At 46.5% G+C, this 21,944-nt stretch overlaps 1 protein-coding gene across 1 annotated transcript in view; it reads left to right on the plus strand.

Moving 5' to 3' along the window:
* LOC137536021 (glutathione S-transferase P 1-like) overlaps positions 1–21,944 on the plus strand; it is a 158,945-nt gene that overhangs the window by 84,059 nt on the left and 52,942 nt on the right. The window contains exons 3-4 of the mRNA XM_068257959.1: positions 837–946; positions 14,709–14,796. Coding sequence (XP_068114060.1) covers positions 837–946; positions 14,709–14,796 — 198 coding nt within the window. The remainder of the gene's footprint in view (positions 1–836; positions 947–14,708; positions 14,797–21,944) is intronic.

Below are 21,944 nucleotides of genomic sequence, written 5' to 3' on the forward strand. Positions count from 1 at the left end.
CCACCTCAAGCATTAAATAGGTGGCAGCAGTGGAGGGCAGGAACACCGGCATACCTCTATGTGTTCCACCGCAGAGATCCGATCTATAAGTGCCACACGCTACTTCCTGATAAACTATTGTTACGTCACTGCATGGAAAGTGAATGTGGGTAAGGGGGACTAAGTTATGTTTTTCACATATACATAATGGAATTACGCTATGCAGCTTATTTTTCTTTTACTAGGGATGTTCATTTGGATTTCACACAATTCAAATTTCCGCATTTCCAGAACTCGGAAAACAGAAATCGGAATTCCATGAAAATTTGATTTCCTGCAACACAGGCATTTTAGCCCAGTCACAGAACTCTGATGCATTGGACCAGATTCTCTTGGAATCAGAGAATGCAGACTTTTTTCTGCAAAAATCAGATCATTGCAGCAATTTTAGACCAATCACAAGATTCTGTTTTTCCCATTTCCAGTTTTTTTTCTTTGTCATTTTTGCATTCTCTGATGCAAAAAAAAAAAATAAAATCTTCGAAAATAGGAAAAGTGGAAATGGAAATTGGCAGTGGCGGAAATCGGAATTTCCGTTGAAACCATCCCTAATTTTTTTACTTTTTATTTCTCCCTGAGGTTCTATTAGCAAAAGTTCTGGGAACTAGAGAAGATTTGGACTTCTGTCGGAGGAACATTGAGTACAAGCACTTGGTTTATAAAAAAATATATAATGTTTACTGAATAATTTAGAAAATTAAAGTGGTTTATTGTTTGGTTGCTCTAAGTAATTGTGTCCTGTTTTCCACCACTTAGTCCTAAAGTGATACCTACTTAAACGTTATGCTCTTTAACAGGAAGGGGTGAACCCATTCGTTTGCTGTTGGCTGATAATGGAGCTTCATGGAAAGAGAATGTGGTACAATTTTCTGATTGGTCTGAAAAAAGTCCTGTGAAAGAAAAAGCGGTAAGATACTTCTTAAATGTGTTTTGATAGCTAACCATTGGCATTAGATGTTGCAATGATTTAATTAGGACATCGATGACTAATAAGTAGAGATGGCCCGAGCGGTTTGCCGGCGAACGGTTCCTGGCGAACTTCCGGTGGTTGGCGATCGCGGAGAACCGCAAACTGTTCCGGAAGTTCAGTTCGCCCCCATAGTGCATCATTAGGGTCAACTTTGACCCTCTACATCACAGTCAGCAGGCACATTGTAGCCAATCAGGCTACACTCCCTCCTGGAGCCACTCCCCCCCTTATAAAAGGCAGGCCTCACTGGCCATTATACTCACTCGTGTGCCTGCAGTAAATAGAGAAGGGACAGCTGCTGCAGACTCTCTCATAGGGAAAGCTTAGTTAGGCTCTTGTAGGCTTGTTAGCTTGCTCCTTGCTGATTCTTATTGCTAAAATGGCACTCCACAACAGCTCTTTTGAGAGCTAATCTTGTTCTTGTGATCTATTTTTTTTTTCTGTGTGTCCCACTGACACTTGTGTTGCATAGACAGCCTTGATCATCCATACTGTGTGTGTGCCACTGCCAGGCCCAGCACATTCAGTGACTACCTGTGTGTGTGACAGGTGCACATTGTAATACCCAGTACTGCATATACCTACCTACCTGTTGTTCACAGTGCACCCACCTATGTGAGTTGAGCGCACGCAGTGTCACTGTGCCTGTCCGCTACCTGTCTGTGTGTGACAGGTGCACATTGTAATACCCATCACTGCATATACCTACCTACCTGTTGTTCACAGTGCACCCACCTACCTACGTGAGTTGAGTGCATGCAGTGTCACTGTGCCTGTCCGCTACCTGTCTGTGTGTGTGTGACAGGTGCACATTGTAATACCCATTACTGCATATACCTATCTACCTGTTGTTCACTGTGCACCCACATACCTACATGAGTTGAGCACACGCAATATCACTGCGCCTGTCCGCTACCTGTCTTTGTGTGACAGGTGCACATTGTACCTGTTGTGTTCATTACACCCACCTCATCACTGCATATACCTACCTGTTTTGTTCAGTGCACCAACCTACCTACGTGAGTGCACGCAGTGTGACATACCACTCCGTGCATACCTGTTAACTGCACCTGTGTGACTGCACATTGTATTAGTGAAGTCAGTGCATACCTTTCACTTCATCCCCCCGATATGGACACAACAGACAAAACAGGCAGAGATAGAGGCAGTCCCAGAGGAAGGCCACCCGGCAGATCTGTGCGAGGTCATGTTGATGTGATTTTGTGCGGCCCTCGACCAAAGTACAGTGCTCAGAAGAAGGCACGTCCCATCAACTCCCAAGGTTGTCAGGACTTGGCTGACTATTTAACACAGAACACCTCACCTTCCACAGCCACCAGCGCTACTACAAGCACCACATCCGTTGCATTTGACACTTCGCAGGAGTTAATTGGTGGGAAATTAACTGATTCACAGCCATTATTGTTACAATCCCTGCTACTTTCAGTAAGTACAGTATTAGCTGTAAAGCCTGGTACACACATACAATTTTGATTAGCCAATTTTAGCTCTGTTCATCAAATTCATTGTCTGTTGGCCCACCTACTGCATGGGGGTGGTAAAATTGGTCAGTGATTGACCAATCAAAATTCTATGTGCGTATACATCTTTGATCTATGCCTATACTGATTGTAAATTATCTAAATAAAGGACAGGGGGCTCCATCCAATATTTCGATGGGCAGGCCCGTTATCTCTAGCTTACACCGCTGCTAAGTTCATGTACATTTGGCTCCACCCATGGCCACGCCCACTCACTGAATGGCCACACCCATTTGTTGCCTATACCCCCCACCTAGTGCCCACAGGTGCCCCTGATCTCCAAGGACCCTAGGAACGCCCCTGAGCCTAGGTATTGTAGACAGCTGCTGTTAACATTGGCAGCCTTCATCATGTCTCCCTTTTAACCAGAGCAGATGTTACGCCCCTAACATAGCAAGTGCAGTTATTATGTCACCAATACAGTATGTGCAGACAGTATGCCCCCCAATTCAACACGTGCAGTTATGCCACCAACACAGCATGTGCATAACCCGGCAGCGTACACTATTCCCCACTAACAACTACTCTCACCACTGCCACCCCCAAACATAACTAATTTCCCCATTTTTTTTTAAAATATATAACAGCCAATGACCGACATCCCTATACTCCATTCACTCTAAATGATTAGACAACTCCGTAATTCTGTTGGAGTGTAGAGATGGCTCGAACCTCCAATTTTCGGTTTGTGAACCTCGAACGCAAACCTCCGCATAAAGTTCGGTTCGCGCAAACTTTTCGAACCGCAAAAGATTTCAATGGGGAGGCGAACTTTGAAAACTACAAACATTTATGCTGGCCACAAAAGTGATGGTAAAGATGTTTCAAAGGGTCTAACACCTGAGTTTTTGCATGGCGGAGTGGGATACACGCCAAAAGCCCTGGGGAAATATCTGGATTTGACGCACAGCAACGTTTTAAGGGCTGAAATCACATTGCATGCTAAATTGGAGGCATAAAGTGCTTTAAAACATCTTGCATGTGTATACATCAATTAGGTAGTGTAATTAGTGTACTGCTTCACACTGACAGACAAAACTCACTGTGTAACGCACTGCAAACAGCTGTTTGTGTAGTGACGGCCGTGCTGGACTAATGCGCACCATGGCCAGAGTGCAGACAATAGCAGTTTTCAAGCCCATATGGTCGCCGGGCTGAGGTAGCTCAATGACAGAACAACAGTGACTGTCCAGCCCCCCCCCCCCCCCCCCCGAGACACTCATATAGCTGGTGGTCATTGCTTCATTGTGATACGCAAGCCCCTTCACCGCGGCAAGGTAACATTTACCAAGGGAAATTGACACATGTACATGCCTTTTGTTTTGTTGTTGCAGCTGCAGTGCAGCCAGAAAAATTAGGCAGGTATGTACACGCACCAGAAAAATTATTATAGCGGCAGCTGCTAGCAAAAAATTCAGGAATCTGCCTGGAGTCCTGGACCCTGTTGGTGGTGGTGGAGAAGGCAGTCAAGCGGCCTGCGGGCAGAGATGCGGTGTGGGGACCAACTTAGTCTTGGGGCAGGCAGTCACACGGCGTGCAGGCAGAGATGCTGTGTGTGGGGACTGACTTAGTCTTAGCCCTCCGGGATCCATGCCTAATTCATTTTGATGAAGGTGAGGTACTAAACACTTTTTTGACCTAGGCGACTTCTCTTCTCACTGACAATGCCTCCAGCTGCACTGAAGGTCCTTTCTGACAAGACGCTTGAGGCAGGGCAAGTAAGAAGTTGGATGGCAAATTGTGACAGCTCTGGCCACAGGTCAAGCCTGCGCACCCAGTAGTCCAGGGGTTCATCGCTGCTCATAGTGTCTACATCCAGACTTAAGGCCAGGTAGTCGGGTACCTGCTGGTCGAGGCATTGGTGGAGGGTGGATCCGGAAGAGCTAAGGCGGAGCGTTGGACTGAAGAATGTCTGCATGTCCGGCATCACCATGAGATCGCTAGGGCGTTCTGTCCTTGCTTGCGTGGACATGGGAGAAGGATTACTGGCAGTAATACCTTTATCCCGTTGTGCTGTGACAGCGCCCTTAAACGCACTGTAAAGCATACTTTGCCAGCTTGTTCTGCAAGTGCTGCATCCTTTCTGCCTTCTCGTGATTTGGAAACATCTCCGCCACTTTGTGCTTATACCAAGGGTCTAGTAGCGTGGCCACCCAGTACAGCTCATTCCCCTTGAGGTTTTTTTATACGGGGTTCCCTCAACAGACTGGACAGCATGAAAGACGCCATCTGCACAAATTTGGATGCAGATGTACTATCCATCTCCTCTTGCTCTTCCTCAGTGATGTCAGGTAAGTTCTCCGCCTCCCTCCAGCCACGAACAATACCACGGGAAAGTTGAGCAGCACAAGCCCCCTGCGATGCCTGCTGCGGTTGTTCTTCCACCTCTTCCTCCTCCAAAAAAACCCCACCTTCCCCATCATCATCTGACTCCTCTTCCCCACACCACTCTTCCTTCTCCCTCCTCTGTGCTGCCGCAGGTGGTGAGGAAACATCTGGTTCTGCTGAGAATTGATCCCACAACTCTTGTTCCTGTAACAGTTCCTGCTCCTCCACAGCTTGATCCACCACTCTACGCACGGCACGCTCCAGGAAGAAAGTATATGGGATCAAGTCGCTGATGGCGCCTTCACTGCAACTCATCAGGTTTGTCACCTCCTCAAACGGCCGCATGAGCCTGCAGGCATTTTGCATGAGTGTCCAGTACTTCAGCCAGAACATCCTCATCTCCCCAGAGTGTGTCCTTCTACTGTAGTTGTAGAGATACTTGTTGATGGCTTTCTCCTGTTGTAGCAGGCGGTTAAACATGAGGTGGGTTGAATTCCAGCGAGACGGGCTATCGCAAATCAAGCGTCTCACCGGCAAGTTCTTTCGCCGCTGAATATCAGCCAAGCGTGCCATGGCCGTGTAATACCGCCTGAAATGCCCACACAACTTCCTGGACTGCTTCAGGACGCCCTGTAAGCCTGGGTACTTACACTCAAATCTCTGAATTATTAGATTCAGCACATGTGCCATGCAGGGTACATGTGTCAACTTTCCCAAATTCAAAGGCGAAATGAGATTACTGCCGTTGTCACACACCACGTTGCCGATCTCCAGTTGGTGCGGGGTCAGCCACTGATCCACCTGTTTGTTAAGAGCAGCCAGGAGAGCTGCTCCAGTGTGACTCTCCGCTTTGAGGTAAGACATGTCTAAGACGGCATGACACCGTCGTACCTGGCATGCAGCGTAGGCCCTGGGGAGCTGGGACTGTGCAGCTAGAGAGGAGATCGCAGCACCAGTAGAGTTGTACTGCCACTCAGCCAAGGAGGAGGACGACAGTGAAGAGGATGTAGCAGGAGGAGTAGGAGGAGAAGGAGAGGAGGTGGCAGGAGGCATGCCTGCAAACCGTGGAGGTGTCACAACTAGGTCCGCTGCACAGCCACGTACACGTACAGGTTACATAGTTACATAGTTACATAGTTATTTTGGTTGAAAAAAGACATACGTCCATCGAGTTCAACCACTATAAAGTACAACACCAGCCTGCTCCCTCACATATCCCTGTTGATCCAGAGGAAGGCGAAAAAACCCTTACAAGGCATGGTCCAATTAGCCCCTAAAGGGAAAAATTCCTTCCCGACTCCAGATGGCAATCAGATAAAATCCCTGGATCAACATCATTAGGCATTACCTAGTAATTGTAGCCATGGATGTCTTTCAACGCAAGGAAAGCATCTAAGCCCCCTTTAAATGCAGGTATAGAGTTTGCCATAACGACTTCCTGTGGCAATGCATTCCACATCTTAATCACTCTTACTGTAAAGAACCCTTTCCTAAATAAATGGCTAAAACGTTTTTCCTCCATGCGCAGATCATGTCCTCTAGTCCTTTGAGAAGGCCTAGGGACAAAAAGCTCATCCGCCAAGCTATTATATTGCCCTCTGATGTATTTATACATGTTAATTAGATCCCCTCTAAGGCGTCTTTTCTCTAGACTAAATAAACCCAGTTTATCTAACCTTTCTTGATAAGTGAGACCTTCCATCCCACGTATCAATTTTGTTGCTCGTCTCTGCACCTGCTCTAAAACTGCAATATCGTTTTTGTAATGTGGTGCCCAGAACTGAATTCCATATTCCAGATGTGGCCTTACTAGAGAGTTAAACAGGGGCAATATTATGCTAGCATCTCGAGTTTTTATTTCCCTTTTAATGCATCCCAAAATTTTGTTAGCTTTAGCTGCAGCTGCTTGGCATTGAGTACGATTATTTAACTTGTTTTCAATGAGTACTCCTAAGTCCTTCTCCAAGTTTGATGTCCCCAACTGTATCCCATTTATTTTGTATGGTGCTAGATCATTAGTACGTCCAAAATGCATGACTTTACATTTGTCAACATTGAATTTAATCTGCCATGTATGTGCCCATATAGCCATCCTATCCAGATCCTGTTGCAATATGACACTATCTTCCTGAGAGTTGATGATTCTGCACAATTTTGTATCATCTGCAAAAATAGTAATATTGCTCACTACTGCATCTACTAGGTCATTAATAAATAAATTGAAGAGCACTGGACCCAGAACAGACCCCTGTAGGACCCCACTGCTAACAGTCTCCCATTTTGAGTACGATCCATTGACCACAACTCTTTGTTTTCTGTCCATTAGCCAGTTCCCTATCCATGCACACAGACTCTTCCCCAGTCCTTGCATTCTCAACTTTTGCACCAGACTTTTGTGGGGAACAGTGTCGAAGGCCTTTGCAAAGTCCAAGTATATCACATCTACAGCACTCCCAATATCCATATTAGCATTCACTACCTCATAAAAGCTGAGCATGTTAGTCAAACAGGACCTGTCTTTAGTAAACCCATGTTGATGCTGAGAAATAAGATTATTTTCTACTATGAAGTGATGTATAGTATCTCTTAGTAACCCCTCAAATAGTTTGCATACAACTGATGTTAAGCTTACAGGTCTATAATTTCCTGGATCTGATTTTTTGCCCTTCTTAAATAATGGGAAAACGTGGGCTGTACGCCAATCCACTGGGACTCTGCCAGTTGCAAGAGAGTCACAAAAGATAAGATAAAGGGGTTTATCTATAACTGAGCTTAATTCCCTTAGGACCCGAGGATGCATGCCATATGGGCCAGGTGCCTTGTCTATTTTTAATTTATTTAGTCTTGCCTTCACTTCTTCCTGCGTTAAGTATTTAATATCACAGTTAGAAGATTGAGACTCTTCCGCCTCTGTAGTTTGCAACAATGCTTTTTCTTTTGTGAAGACAGAAGCAAATAAAGCATTTAATAACTCTGCCTTACCTTGGTCATCCACCATTGAGTTCCCACCCTCATCCTTTAGGAGTCCGATACAGTCAACCTTTCTTTTTTTAGAGTTAATGTACTTGTAAAACTTTTTTGGGTTAGATGATTTGATATCCTTAGCGATTTGTTTTTCAGCTTCAATCTTTGCCTGCCTAATTTCTTTTTTACAATTTTTATTGCACTCCTTATAATTGCTTAGTGCCGCCTCGGTCCCCTCCTGTTTTAAGACCTTATAGGCATTCTTTTTCCTCTTCATTTTATCTTTAACCTTTCTATTCATCCATAGAGGCCTTTTTTTATTCCTAGATATTTTGTTTCCATATGGGATATACATACTACAATATTGATTGAGTATAAGTTTAAAAGCTTGCCATTTCCCTTCAGTGTCTTCCCCTTGTAGTACATTATCCCAGTTCACCAAACTTAGTGCCTGCCTAATTTGATTGAACTTTGCTTTTCTAAAATTCATAGTTTTAGTGGTCCCGCTGCCCTGTGGCCTATCAGTCACCAGATCAAACGTTATCATGTTGTGATCACTATTTCCCAAATGTTCTTGAACCTGCTCATTTGATACATTATCTGGTCTATTAGAAATGATCAGATCCAGTAACGCATTCCCCCTAGTTGGTTCAGTTACCATTTGAGTCAAGTAATTGTCCTGTAGTGCTGCCAGAAATCTGCTGCTTTTACCAGAATGGGTAGCCTCAATACTCCAGTCAATGTCTGGAAAGTTGAAGTCGCCCATAATTATGACCTCATTTTTACTTTCAGCTTTTTCAATCTGCTGTAGTAATCGCAGTTCTGCAGCTTCATTAATAAGAGGTGGCCTGTAGCCAGGGCCGGGCCGAGGCAGAGGCTGGAGAGGCTCCAGCCTCAGGGCGCAGTGTAGGAGGGGATGCACAATTCATTCAGCTATCATTCCCAATAGTGTTTGAATCAGAATGAAATAAGAAAAGGGGATACATGACAGTGACTGCAAGGCAGATAACTAGAGATTAAGGTGCTGGGGAGGTTGGGGGCCCTGTGGCACCTCTTAGTCTAATAGCAATCAGTGTGTGACGACTGAGGTGGGAGGGATGGAGGGGCACACTTTGGTGTCTCAGCCTTGGGTGCTGGAGGACCTTGTCCCGGCTCTGCCTGTAGCATACCCCAATAAGCAATTGGCAACTTTTATTTCCACCATGAATATTTACCCAAACGGACTCCACATCTTCGCAATCTTCCTCCTTCTCATCGTTGAGGACAGCTGTAAGAGAATTCTTAACAAAGAGACAAACCCAATGGGTTGTGTAAGTAATGTACCGGACACTGCCACCAGCTGTTTCTGATGACGAGCTCCCCGGCTTCTTTCAGGAACTCGTCTCCTCCTACTCCTCTCCGACTCCCCCTCTGAACTGTCCCCCTGTTCATCTCCTTTATTGGGAACCCACGTGAGATCCGTATCATCATAATCATCCTCCCCAGCTTCGCTTGCATCAGACAACTCCAAAACTGCACCAACAGCAGGTACTTCATCATCCACTCATACATATGAGGTGGTGTAGCTTGCTTAGCGCCTTCATCTTGTAACAATAATGGCTGTGAATCAGTTAATTCCCCACCAGATAACTCCTGCGAAGTGTCAAATGTAGCGGATGTGGTACTTGGAGTAGCGCTGGTGGCTGCGGAAGATGAGGTGTTCTATGTTAAATAGTCAACCACGTCCTGACAATCTTGGGAGTTGATGGGACGTGCCTTCTTCTGAGCACTGTACTTTGGTCCAGGGCTGCACAAAATCACATCACCTTTACCTCACACAGACCTGCCGGGTGGCCTTCCTCTGCGTCTGCCTCTCCCTCTGCCTCTACCTGTTTTGTCCGTTTTGTCCATATCGGGGGGATGAAGTGAAAGGTATGCACTGACTTGAGTAATACAATGTGCAGTCACACAGGTGCAGTTAACAGGTATGTACGGAGTGGTATATCACACTGCGTGCACTCACGTAGGTGGGTTGGTGCACTGAAGTGAACAACAGGTAGTAGTAGGTATATGCAGTGATGGGTATTACAGTGTGCACCTGTCACACACAGACTGGTACCGGGCAGCCGGGGCAGGCACAGTGACACTGCGTGCGCTTACGTAGGTGGGTGAGTGCACAGTGAACAATAGGTAGGTATATGCAGTGGGTATTACAATGTGCACCTGTCACACACACAGGTAGTAGTCACTGAATGTGCTGGGTCTGGCAGTGGCACACACAGTAGGAATTAGCAAGGCTGTCTATGCAACACAAGTGTCAGTGGGACACACACACACAAAAAAATAGATCACAAGAACAAGATTAGCTCTCAAAAGAGCTGTTGTGGGGTGCTTTTTTAGCAATAAGAATCAGCAAGGATCAAGCTAACAAGCCTACAAGAGCCTAGCTAAGTTTTCCCTATGAGAGTCTGCAGCAGCTATCCCTTCACTAATTACTGCAGGCACACGAGTGAGTGAAAAGCCTGACGCTGCCTGCCTTTTATAAGGGGGGTCAGGGCTCCAGGAGGGAGTGTGGCCTAATTGGCTACAATGTGCTGTCACACAGGCTTGATTAATACAATGTGCTGTCACTCAGGTTCAGTGAAAGGTATGCAGTGACTGGTATTACAATACAATGTGCAGCTGTCATACAGGTGCAGTTAACAGGTATGCACGGACTGGTATACTAAATAGCGTGCGGTCACACAGGTACTGTGAACAATTATGCAATGACTAGTATTACAAATGTGCAGCTGTAACACACACAGGTACCGTGAACAGGTATGCAGTGACTGGTATATAATATAACACTGCGGTCACGTAGGTGCACTGAACAGGTATGCAGTGACTGGTATCAATACAATGTGCAGCTGTCACACACACACAGGTACCGTGAACAGGTGCAGTGACTGGTATATAACAGTGCGTGCGGTCACGTAGGTAGGTGCACTGAACAGGTAGGTATGCAGTGATTGGTATTACAAATGTGCAGCTGTCACACACACAGGTAGTCACTGAATGTGCTGGGCCTGGCAGTGGCACAGTAGGAATTAGCAAGGGGCCAAGAGCCAGCTGCGACTGATTGACAGGGCTGTATATGCAACACAAGTGTCTGTGGGACACACACACACACACAAAAAATAGATCACAAGAACATTCGCTCTCAAAAGAGCTGTTGAGGGGTGCTTTTTAGCAATAAGTATCAGCAAGGAGCAAGCTAACAAGCCTAACAAGAACCTAACTAAGCTTTCCCTATGTCTACAGCTGGTTCCTCTCCCTTCTCTAACTACTGCAGCCACACAAGTGAGCCTGCCCTTTATAAGGTTGGTTGGGTGGGCTCCAGGAGGGAGTGTAGCCCGATTGGCTACCCTGTGTCTGCTGACTGTGATGTAGAGGGTCAAAATTGACCCTAATGATGTAGTATAGCGCGCGGGTCGAACTCGCATATAGTTCGCGGTTCACCGCAAATAAGCGATGTTTGCGCGAATCGGTTCGCCGGCGAACCTTTCGGGACATCTCTATTGGAGTGATACAATTTAATGTCGGTCACAGCTCTTAACACAAAACCAGCATAATCAGTTATTTCAAATAAAAAAACACTCACAAGATATAAATGACACATTGACATAACATATTAACATAACATTATCATAGCAAATGATTGCTTCCAGTCTTCGTCCCTCCCCTTCCGCTATTATCAAAATTAGTGGCGACCGAGGAGCCCCCTTTTTTCTCAAATTATCCTTATTGACTTCCACAGCTTGCAAGCCAAACTCCTAGCCATCTCTCCTAGCCTAGGAGGTCCAATGGCTTGCATCCTTAGCATTATTCGCCATCTGGCGACCCATTATCACAACTCCCATTTTAGTCCATGTTTCATTATTAAAACTTTGAAACCATAACCACCCCGGCCCCACTAGCTGCCGCGCTGACCCCATCTATGCTGAATCCTCCAGTAACTGGGGTTGGGTGCAAGATCAAGCCACCGGGTCCCTGAGCAATATAAAAGGGGCCTCCCAGAATAGGGATACATATTTTCATAAGTCTATGCCCCCCCCCCCACGCACACACACACACACACACACACACACACACACACACACACACACACACATACCAAAAAAAGAAAAAACTACCCTCTTTCACTAGTAATCGCATGGACTGCAAATTATCCACCCCTACACATGCACACACACACTGCCTTTACATTACATCATTACATTACCTTTAGCCCCAGCCCCCCCTTCACCCCCACACCGACCATGCCCAGAAGTGAACTCCCAGCAGAAGCCATTCATTCATGCAGTGCCCAATGAACTTGTTGTGCGCTAGACAGTGGAGCATACCTAGGTGACAACCTACAGTCCATTGGACAGCAGTTTCACCTGCTGTGGAATTTGATTGGAAGCCAGCGACTGCCTGCTTTCTGGCTTCCATGTGGAAGGGTGGAGCCAGCACTGCTATTCCATATGCGGGCCACCAATATTTAAAGATGCAGCTGGCCGCATATATAAATATTACATTTTGTGTATGTGTGTGTGTGTGTGTGTGGGGGGGGGGTGCGGTACAAAAGCCTCAGGGGGGCGCATTTGGAGCACTGCTCTACACACACCCTGTCTACTTCCTCCTCTCCCCGGCCAATAGAAGCAGAATGCTGCTCCAACTTCCCTCGCCAAAGCTACGGCTCCCCTCACCCTGCTTCCAGAGCTCAGAGTGTGGCAGAGCGCTGACTCTACATCATCCCCTGAAGATGCGTGGCCCAGCTGGCCCTAGAAGACAGTAAATGTGCAGGCAGAAAGAGAAACTGCCTTCCCGAGTCACCGCCACCTTACAATGCTGTGATTCCACTCATCAGTCACAGCCGCCCACAGAGTTTAATACTGGCTATTCTCTCTATAGCTAGTCCCAGGCAGTCCCTTTTCTCCATGCCCTTACTATCAGCAGGCATGGTGGGCAGTGATTAATGCTGAACAAATGCCCTGCTTGACACATGCTTAAGTAAGTGGTGGCGAGGCAAAGCACATTTGCTCTAACTCTATTAGTCCAGGGGGCGCACGAGGTTGCGGCTATAGCGACATTAGCAAAGGACACCAGCAGGAATGAGTATGGCATGAATGAGTGTGTTTGAGGTGCACTACAAGGTCCAGCTGTCGCACTCTGATGGCGAACAGTGCTCCAAGTGACTGCCTGGTGTGCATATGCCTTTAGGCGCCCTTGTAAGTCATTCAGCGTGGAACAACAAAAAATAGGCCTAGCTAACTTTCCCTATTGCAGCAATGCACTCTCTCCCTTCCTCTCACTAAAGCAGCCAGAGACAGAGTGAAACATGACCGGCGCAACTGGCAATGGCCACTATTAGGGTTGCCAGGTCGGCTGATGGAGAAAACCGGACAGGGGGTGGAGTTAGGGGCGGAGTCAGAAGCGCACTTTTATGTAGAGTGGGGCTAAGCAATGGGCTTTTTAAAAAATGTTTTTTACAGTATTTATATCGCACTGACATCTTCTGCAGCACATTACAGAGTACATAGCCATGTCACTAACTGTCCTCACCAGTACATGCACATAAGAGACCACTTTTCACCAGTAAATGCACATAATAAGAGACCGCTTTTCACCAGTAAATGCACATAATAAAAGAACAGAGCAGAAAACTATTACAAAACTGGAAAACTATGCAAATAATGCAATGCATTTATGGCGTTTTTGCACAGTGAAGTGGTCGATTTCTTGCGGGAAGTTTTAAAAAAAAATTTTTGTTTCCCACCAAAATTTTTTATTGAGAACAATAAAGTGGACATACATAGGCATAAAGTTAAAATATAAATCTGCGCATACATGTATGTACACATTTTGAGCAAATATAACAAATATAACAGTATAACAGTATAAATTGCGTTGTACAATAGTATGAATTCAAGTGTAAAGTATAGTAAGCAGCGGGCTCAGGCGAGATTGAATGAGATTGAAAGTCACGCCTGGACTATACGGAGGGGAGATAGAGCGGAGCCAATGCACACAAAGAGCGGAAATACAACCAGAGAATTATGGGTCACTCACTCACCATATCTCCAGACTCCTGACCTTACCTTGCTTCCTTCGCAGATGCAGAATCGCATTGCAAATGACGTGAGTGACGCACGTCATGCGTGCGTTGGCAACGCAGCATTGGCGTTGCCGTAGCAACGTCGGGAAGCGCGGGCTCGGGGGCGGTACTTAAGCTGGTGTAACTTACGCCGCGTAAGCTGGCTGGCTGTGCCTTTGACTGACAGCCAGGCAGCGAATCAGCGGTCGCGCAGCGCTGGCGGACGGGTGGCGGCAAGTGGCAAAAGGCATAAAACCGGACATCTTAATTGTCCGGTTTAACATGCCTTTTTGGACAGGACACAGCGGCCAAAAACCGGACTGTCCGGTCTAAAACCGGACACCTGGCAACCCTAGCCACTATGAACGTGGCCTCATCCAAAATACTGGACATATGTAGCACACTTATGATAACTGGATAGTGAGAGAGACTTTTGAGGGATATTTCAATCGATACAGTATAAAAAATGTATAATCTTAAAGTCATGTTTGTAAACAAGTGAAACACTGTACATTACTGAAAAATTAGTTTTGTGTGTATTACTGTTCATATTTATCTATTAGGTACTTTGGTACTTCTACTGGGAAGACCAGTAAGTGGTTGATATTTATTGACTGCACTGACATTTCTTAAACCATACACATATACATATACCAAGTATTTCCCCAAAATACAAGTGTTGGTTATTCTCATTATACGTCTGGAAAGTTTGAGAGAACTAGAGTGTATTTTATTTTTATATGTTTAATGCTTGGATCTTTTGTAGGTTTTTGGTCAGATGCCTAAATTCAGTGATGGAGAATTGGATCTGTATCAGAGCAACACCATCCTGAGGTACCTAGGCCGTAAATTTGGTGAGTTGAGTTTTTGCACATAATTGGGACATTTTTGTCAGTACTAAAAATGCCCCATTTGTTATTTTTTACCAACTTAAAGAGAACCTGTACTGAGTAAAAATATTTAAAATAAACACATGAGGTAACTTCAAATGAAAATTACAAAGTTACCTTGCCATCAGTTCCTCTCAGAAGCTCACCATTTTCTTCTGCCAATAATCCCTTCCAGTTCTGAGAACATTTTGTCAGATCTGAAATATATCAGTTGCTGTCAGGAAATATCAGTTGCTGTCAATTATAGCTGAGAGGAAAACTGATGTACCAGTTAATGTCCATGTTTCCCTATGGCTCAAGTGGGCGATGCTACAGTTTAACTGTGTGCTGACCAGAAAGCTGTTATGGGTATTGGCCATTTTCAAAATGGAGGACGGAAAATTCCCTTGATCACAGTGAACAAACAGGACACGGGACAGGAGAAAGACACTAAGAGGTAGACTACATGGAAGGTAAGTATGACTTGTGAATGCTTAGTTTGACTTATAATTTTCAGTTCAGGTTTTCTTTAAAGAGTAACTGTCAGGCTGCAGAAGCTAATTTAAACCTCTATTCTCCTGTGTTAAACAGTTTAGAAGGAAGCCCAAAAGCCATTAGTGAAGATAAAAATCTCAGTTACCTTTGATGTGTGCTTATCAGTAAGGCTGTCAAAACCCAAGAGGACGCAAGCCGCATACTATACTGCAAAGCATTCTGGGGCCCTCCCCTCGGCTGCTAATGAGACGTTACAGCAGCTTGTAATCAGTCCAGCGCGTAGCACTGATAAATCTCCGGGCAGAGTACACTGCAGGAGTCAGCTATTGTTCCTAGCCACATGGCTCATTAATATTAACTGCACACTGTGTTGTTCAAGTACGAGCTTATCTGTGATCAGGAAGCAGGCAGGACATGACGACACATTTGACAGAAAAACATGGAGCCTGCCATGAGCTGTCAGGAGCATCTATCTCTGCATATACTATATACAAATTATGTGAAATCCAAACGTGGACAGTGAAATGCATATGTAATGTAAGTACAGCCAATCTTTAGCTACTGATATATGTGTTTATTTTCTCTGAGACCTTATACCTAACAGCTCCTCTTTAAGGTGAGAGACGTATGGAGACTGACATATTTGTTTCCTTTCAAACACTGCACATTTCCTGTTTGTACTGCTGATTCCCTGCCAAGGGCTGGGCCGAGGCAGAGGCGAGAGAGACTCCAGCCTCAGGGCACAACATAGGAGGGGGCACACAACTCACTCAGCTATTATTCCCCTATTGTGTTTGAAGCAGAGAGAAATAAGAAAAGGGGATACATGGCAGTGACAGCAAGCCAGATAACTAAAGATTAAAGTGTTGGGAGCCCTGGGGTGCCTCTAATGCTGGGTACACACTATGGGATTTTCTGGCAGACTTACTGTCAGATCGATTATTTCCAACATGTCCGATCTGCTTTCCGATCGATTTCCGAGCATTCTCCGATCGATTTCCTATTAACGTGCACGGAAATCAATCGGGAAGCAAATCGGACATGTTGGAAATAATTCGATCTGACAGTAAATCGGACAGAAAATCTCATAGTGTGCACCTAGCATTACTCTAATAGCAATCAGTGTGTGACGGCTGGGGTGGGAGGGGGCATATTTTGGTGTCTCTGGCTTAGGTGCTGGAGGTAGAGATGGCTCGAACCTCAGATTATGGGTTTGCGATCCGCAAAAAAGAACTTACGCAAAAGGCTGCGAACAGGCGAACTCGGCGAAACCGCAATAGATCTCAATGGGCAGGCGAACTTGAAAAACTACAAACACTGTTTCTGTCCACAAAACTAATGGAAAAGATGTTTCAAGGGGTCTAACACCTGGAGGGGGGCATGGAGGAGTGGGATACATGCCAAAAGTCCCGGGGAAAATTACGGATTTGATGCAGAGCAAGGTTATAATCCCTAATCACATTGCATTCCTATGCTTGAAAACATCTTGCGTGTGTAGACATGGATCAGCAGGTAGTGTAAATAGTGTACTGCTTCACACTGACAGACCAAACTCACTGTGTAACGCACCGCAAACAGCTGCTTGTGTAGTGATGGCCGTGCTGGACTAGTGCGCACGATGGTGAGACTGCAGGCGGTTTTCAAGCCCATATGGTCGGGCTGAGGTAGCTCAATGACGGAACAACAGAGATACTGTGTGGTGACTGACTTTGTCTTGGGGCAGGCAGCCACACGGCGTGCAGGCAGAGATGCTGTGTGTGGGGACTGACTTAGTCTTCGGGCAGGCAGTAGCCCTCCAGGATCCATGCCTCATTCATTTTGATAAAGGTGATGTACTGAACACTTTTTTGACCTAGGCGACTTCTCTTCTCACTGACAATGACTCCAGCTGCGCTGAAGGTCCTTTCTGACAGGATGCTTGAGGCAGGGCAAGCCAGAAGTTGGATGGCAAATTGTGACAGCTCTGGCCACACCACAGGGGAAGCCTGCACACCAGGGGCGTCACAATAGACCCTGCAAGGGATGCAGCCGCAGGGGGGCCCAGAAGCCACAGGGGGCCCTGTCCTGAGAGACTGACAACTAAGGGCATGGAGAGAAACAACTTTCTGATCTCTGCACACATATTCTAATGACTGCATCTACTCAGCAACTAATAACGAATCATACAAAGTTTTGCAGGCAAACATTTGTAGACAGTCCCTATTCCGTATGCGGGGGGAGGGGGGCCCATCCAAAGTTTTGCAGGGGGGCCCAGTGATTTCTAGTTACGCCCCTGCTGCACACCCAGAAGTCCAGGGGTTCATCGCTGCTCAGAGTGTCTATATCCGCACTTAAGGCCAGGTAGTCGGCTACCTGCCGGTCGAGGTGTTGCTGGAGGGTGGATCCAGAAGGGCTAAGACGAGGCGTTGGACTAAAGAATGTCCACATGTCCGTCATCACCATGAGATCGCTAGAGCCTCCTGTCCTTGCCTGCGTGGACATGGGAGGAGGAGGAGGATTACTGCCAGTGGCACCTTTATTCCATTGTGCTGTGCCATCACCCTTAAAGGACAACTGTAGGGAGGCTGCCATGTTTTTTTCCCTTTTGTGCAATACCAGTTGCCTGGCTGTCCTGCTGATCCTCTGTCTCTAATAGTTTTAGCCATAGACCCTGAACAGGCATGCAGCATATCAGGTGTTTCCGACATTAATGTCGGAACTGACAAGATTAGCTGCATGCTTGTTTCTGGTGTTATTCAGACACTAATGCATCCAAAGACATTAGCAGGGCTGCCAGGAAACTGGTATTGCTTAAAGAGGAATAAATATGGCAGCCTCCTTATACCTCTCCCTACAGTTGTCCTTTAAACGCACTGTAAAGCAAACTTGCCAAATGGTGTTTCAAGTGTTGCATCCTTTCAGACTTGTGTTTATTTGGTAACATCTCCGCCACTTTGTGCTTATACCGAGAGTCTCGTAGCATTGCCACCAAGTACAGGTCATTCCCCCATACGGGGGTCCATCAACAGGCTGGACAGCATGAAAGACCTCATCTGCACAAAGTTGGATGCTGACCTACTAGTCATCTCCTCTTGCTCTTCCTCAGTGATGTCAGGTAAGTTCTCCTCCTCCCCCAGCCACGAACGATACCATATGGGATCAGGTCGCTGATGGTGCCTTCACTGCAACTCACCAGGTTTTTCACCTCCTCAAGCAGACGCATGAGCCTGCAGGCATTACACATGAGTGCCCAGTACTTAAGCCAGAAAATGCCCAGCTCTCCAGAGCCTGACCTATGACCGTAGCTGTACAGATACTCGTTGACGGCATTCTACTGTTGTAGCAGGTGGTCAAACATGAGGAGCGTTGAATCCCAGCGGGACGGGGCTATCGCAAATCAAGCACCTCACCGGCAAGTTGTTTCTCTGCTGAATATCGGCCAAGCGTGCCATGGCTGTGTAGGACCGCCTGAAATGCTCACACACCTTCCTGAACTGCTTCAGGACGTCCTGTAAGCCTGGGTAATTACACACAAATCTCTGAATTCAGCACATGTGCCATGCAGGGTACATGTGTCAACTTTCCCAAATTCAAAGCCGAAATGAGATTGCTGCCGTTGTCACAAACCATGTTACCGATCTCCAGTTGGTGCGGGGTCACCCACTGATCCACCTGTTTGTTCAGAGCAGCCAGGAGAGCTGCTCCAGTGTGACTCTCGGCTTGGAGGCAAGACATGTCCAAGATGGCGTGACACTGGCATGCAGCATAGGCCCTGGGGAGCTGGGGGTGTGTAGTTGGGGAGGAGATCGCAGCACCAGTGGAGTAGCACTGCCACTCAGCTGAGGAGGAGGAGGACGATGACAGCGAAGAGGATGTAGCAGGAGGAGAGGAGGTGAAGGAGAGGAGGTGGCAGCAGGCCTGCCTGCAAGCCGCGGAGGTGTCACAACTAGGTCCGCTGCACAGCCACGTACTCCCTGCTTGCCAGCGGTCACCAAGTTGACCCAATGGGCTGTATAAGTAATGTACCTGCCCTGACCGTGCTTTGCAGACCAGGCATCTGTGGTCAGATGGACCCTTGACCCAACGCTGTGTGCCAGAGATGACAACATCACAATACAGTTTTAGTATCGCCTTTTTAGAAAAAAATTGTGGCCTGGTATCTTCCACTGCGGTGTCCCAATCGCCACACATTTTCAGAAGGCCTAACTAACAGTTCCGCTAAGCCAGTTGTCAGACGCCGGGCAAGGGGATGACTGGCAGACATTGGCTTCTTCCGCTCAAAGATTTCCTTAATGGACACCTGGCTGCTGTGGGCAGAGGAGCAGGAACCGCTCAAGGTGAGAGGCGGAGTGGAGGAGGGTGGCTGTGAAGGTGCAAGGGATAAAGCATCTGAAGATGCTGCATCTGAAGGAGGAAGAGGAGGCGGAGGGTGGCTTGGCGTTTGTGTGCTGCTTTTCCTCAGGTGGTCTTGCCATTGCTGTTTGTTCTTGTTTATCATGTGCCTTCATAAGGCAGTTGTCCCTAGGCAGGTCTTGCTCTTTCCACGACTCAATTTTTGGTGGCAGAGAGTACAGATGGCAGACACACAAAAAAATGTCCACACCGGTGACCTCTGGGATGACGGCATTTTGGTGGTGGCGACAGCAGCTGACCTTGAAGGGTATGTTTGCTGGCTGTCCATAGGTGGCAATACATGCCGCCAGACACTGCCACAAGCTGTTTCTGATGACAAGCTCCCCCTGCTTCTTACAGCAACTTGTCTCCTCCTACTCCTCTCTGACTCCCCCTCTGAACTGTCCCCCTGTTCATCTTGTCTATTGGGAACCCACGTGACATTCATGGCAGGATCATCATCATCATCATCATCATAATCATCCTCCACAGCTTCGCTTGTATCAGACACCTCCAAAACTGCACCAACAACAGGTACTTCATCATCCTCACACCTTACGCCCATAGTGATGCCTAACTCAGACATATGAGGTGGTATAACATCCTCAGCACCTTCATCTTGTAACAATAATGGTTGTGAATCAGTTAATTCCCCATAAACTTGCGTGAATAACTCCTGCGACATCTGATGTGGAGCGGCTGTGGTGCTGGTGGCTGCCGGCTGAGTGTTAAGTAGGGTGCTAGAATCAGAGCAGGAAGATATGTCACGTTTCCGTGCGGAAGCTGAGGAAGAGGATGTCCTGACAATCTTGGGGGTTAATGGTATGTGCCTTATGAAAACTGTACTTTGGTCGAGGGCCGCAGAAAATCACGACACCACGACCTCGAACAGACCTGCCAGGTGGCCTGTCTCTGGATCTGCCTCTGCCTGTTATTTTGTTTATATTAGGGGGGGGGGGGGGAGATGAAGTGAAAGGCAAGCACTGACTGGTATAATACGATGTGCAGTCACAGATGCAGTGAAAGGTATTCACTGACTGGACCAATACAGTGTGAAGTCACACAGATGCAGTGAAAGGTATGCACTGACTGGTATAATACAGTGTGCAGCTACACAGATGCAGTGAAAGGTATGCACTGACTGGTATAATACAGTGTGCAGTCAGACAGATGCAGTGAAAGGTATGAACTGACTGGTATAATACAGTGTGCAGTCACACAGATGCAGTGAAAGGTATGCACTGACTGGTATAATACAGTGTGCAGTCACACAGATGCAGTGAAAGGTATGCACAGACTGGTATAATACAGTGTGCAGTCACACAGATGAAGTGAAAGGTATGCACTGACTGGTATAATACATTGTGCAGTCACACAGATGCAGTGAAAGGTATGTACTGACCGGTATAATACATTGTGCAGTCACACATATGCAGTGAAAGGTATCCAATGGCTGGTATAATACAGTGTGCAGTCACACAGATGCAGTGAAAGGTATGCACTGACTGGTATAATACAGTGTGCAGTCACACGGATGCAGTGAAAGGTATGCACGGACTGGTACAGCGTGCAGCAGTCACACTAGGCACTGAATGTGCTGGGCCTGGCACAGTATAGCAATTAGCAAGGGCCAGCTGCGACAGACAGGGCTGTATATGCACTGTCAGTGAGCCACACACACACAAAAAAAAAACACATCACAAGAACATTAGCTCTCAAAAGAGCTGTTTTGTTGGTGCTTTTCAGCAACAAATATCAGCAAGGAGAAAGCTAACAGACCTCCTAACTATCGCTTTCCCTATCTCTCCAATGTCTCACTAAATACAGCAGCACATAGAGTGAGAAAATGGCCAATGCTGCTGCCTTATATAGGGGGCTCCAGGAGGGAGTGCAGCCTTGCAGCCTGATTGGCTGCCATGTGTCTGCTGACTGTGATGTAGAGGGTCAAAGTTTAGCCAATGATGTAGTATAGGGGGCGGGTGGAACTTGCATAAAGTTTGCATTTTGACGCAAACACGAACTTACGTTGTTTGCACGAACAAGTTCACGTTCGAACCGGTCCGGCCATCTCTACACAGAGATAATGTCTCTTTTAGATCTTTTAAGCCTATCCTGCCATTATGGCCCAATAGGCCTTCACTGCAGTAGGCTCTGATGCATAAAAGTATAAATGTCAATCTAAGCACAATGTCCATGTTTATTATTACTATTATTATTATTATTATTATTATTATGATTATTATTATTATTATGCACAAAGGGAGGGA

This window comes from Hyperolius riggenbachi, chromosome 10 (genome assembly GCF_040937935.1).
Source record: "Hyperolius riggenbachi isolate aHypRig1 chromosome 10, aHypRig1.pri, whole genome shotgun sequence".
Taxonomy (NCBI): Eukaryota; Metazoa; Chordata; class Amphibia; order Anura; family Hyperoliidae; genus Hyperolius; species Hyperolius riggenbachi.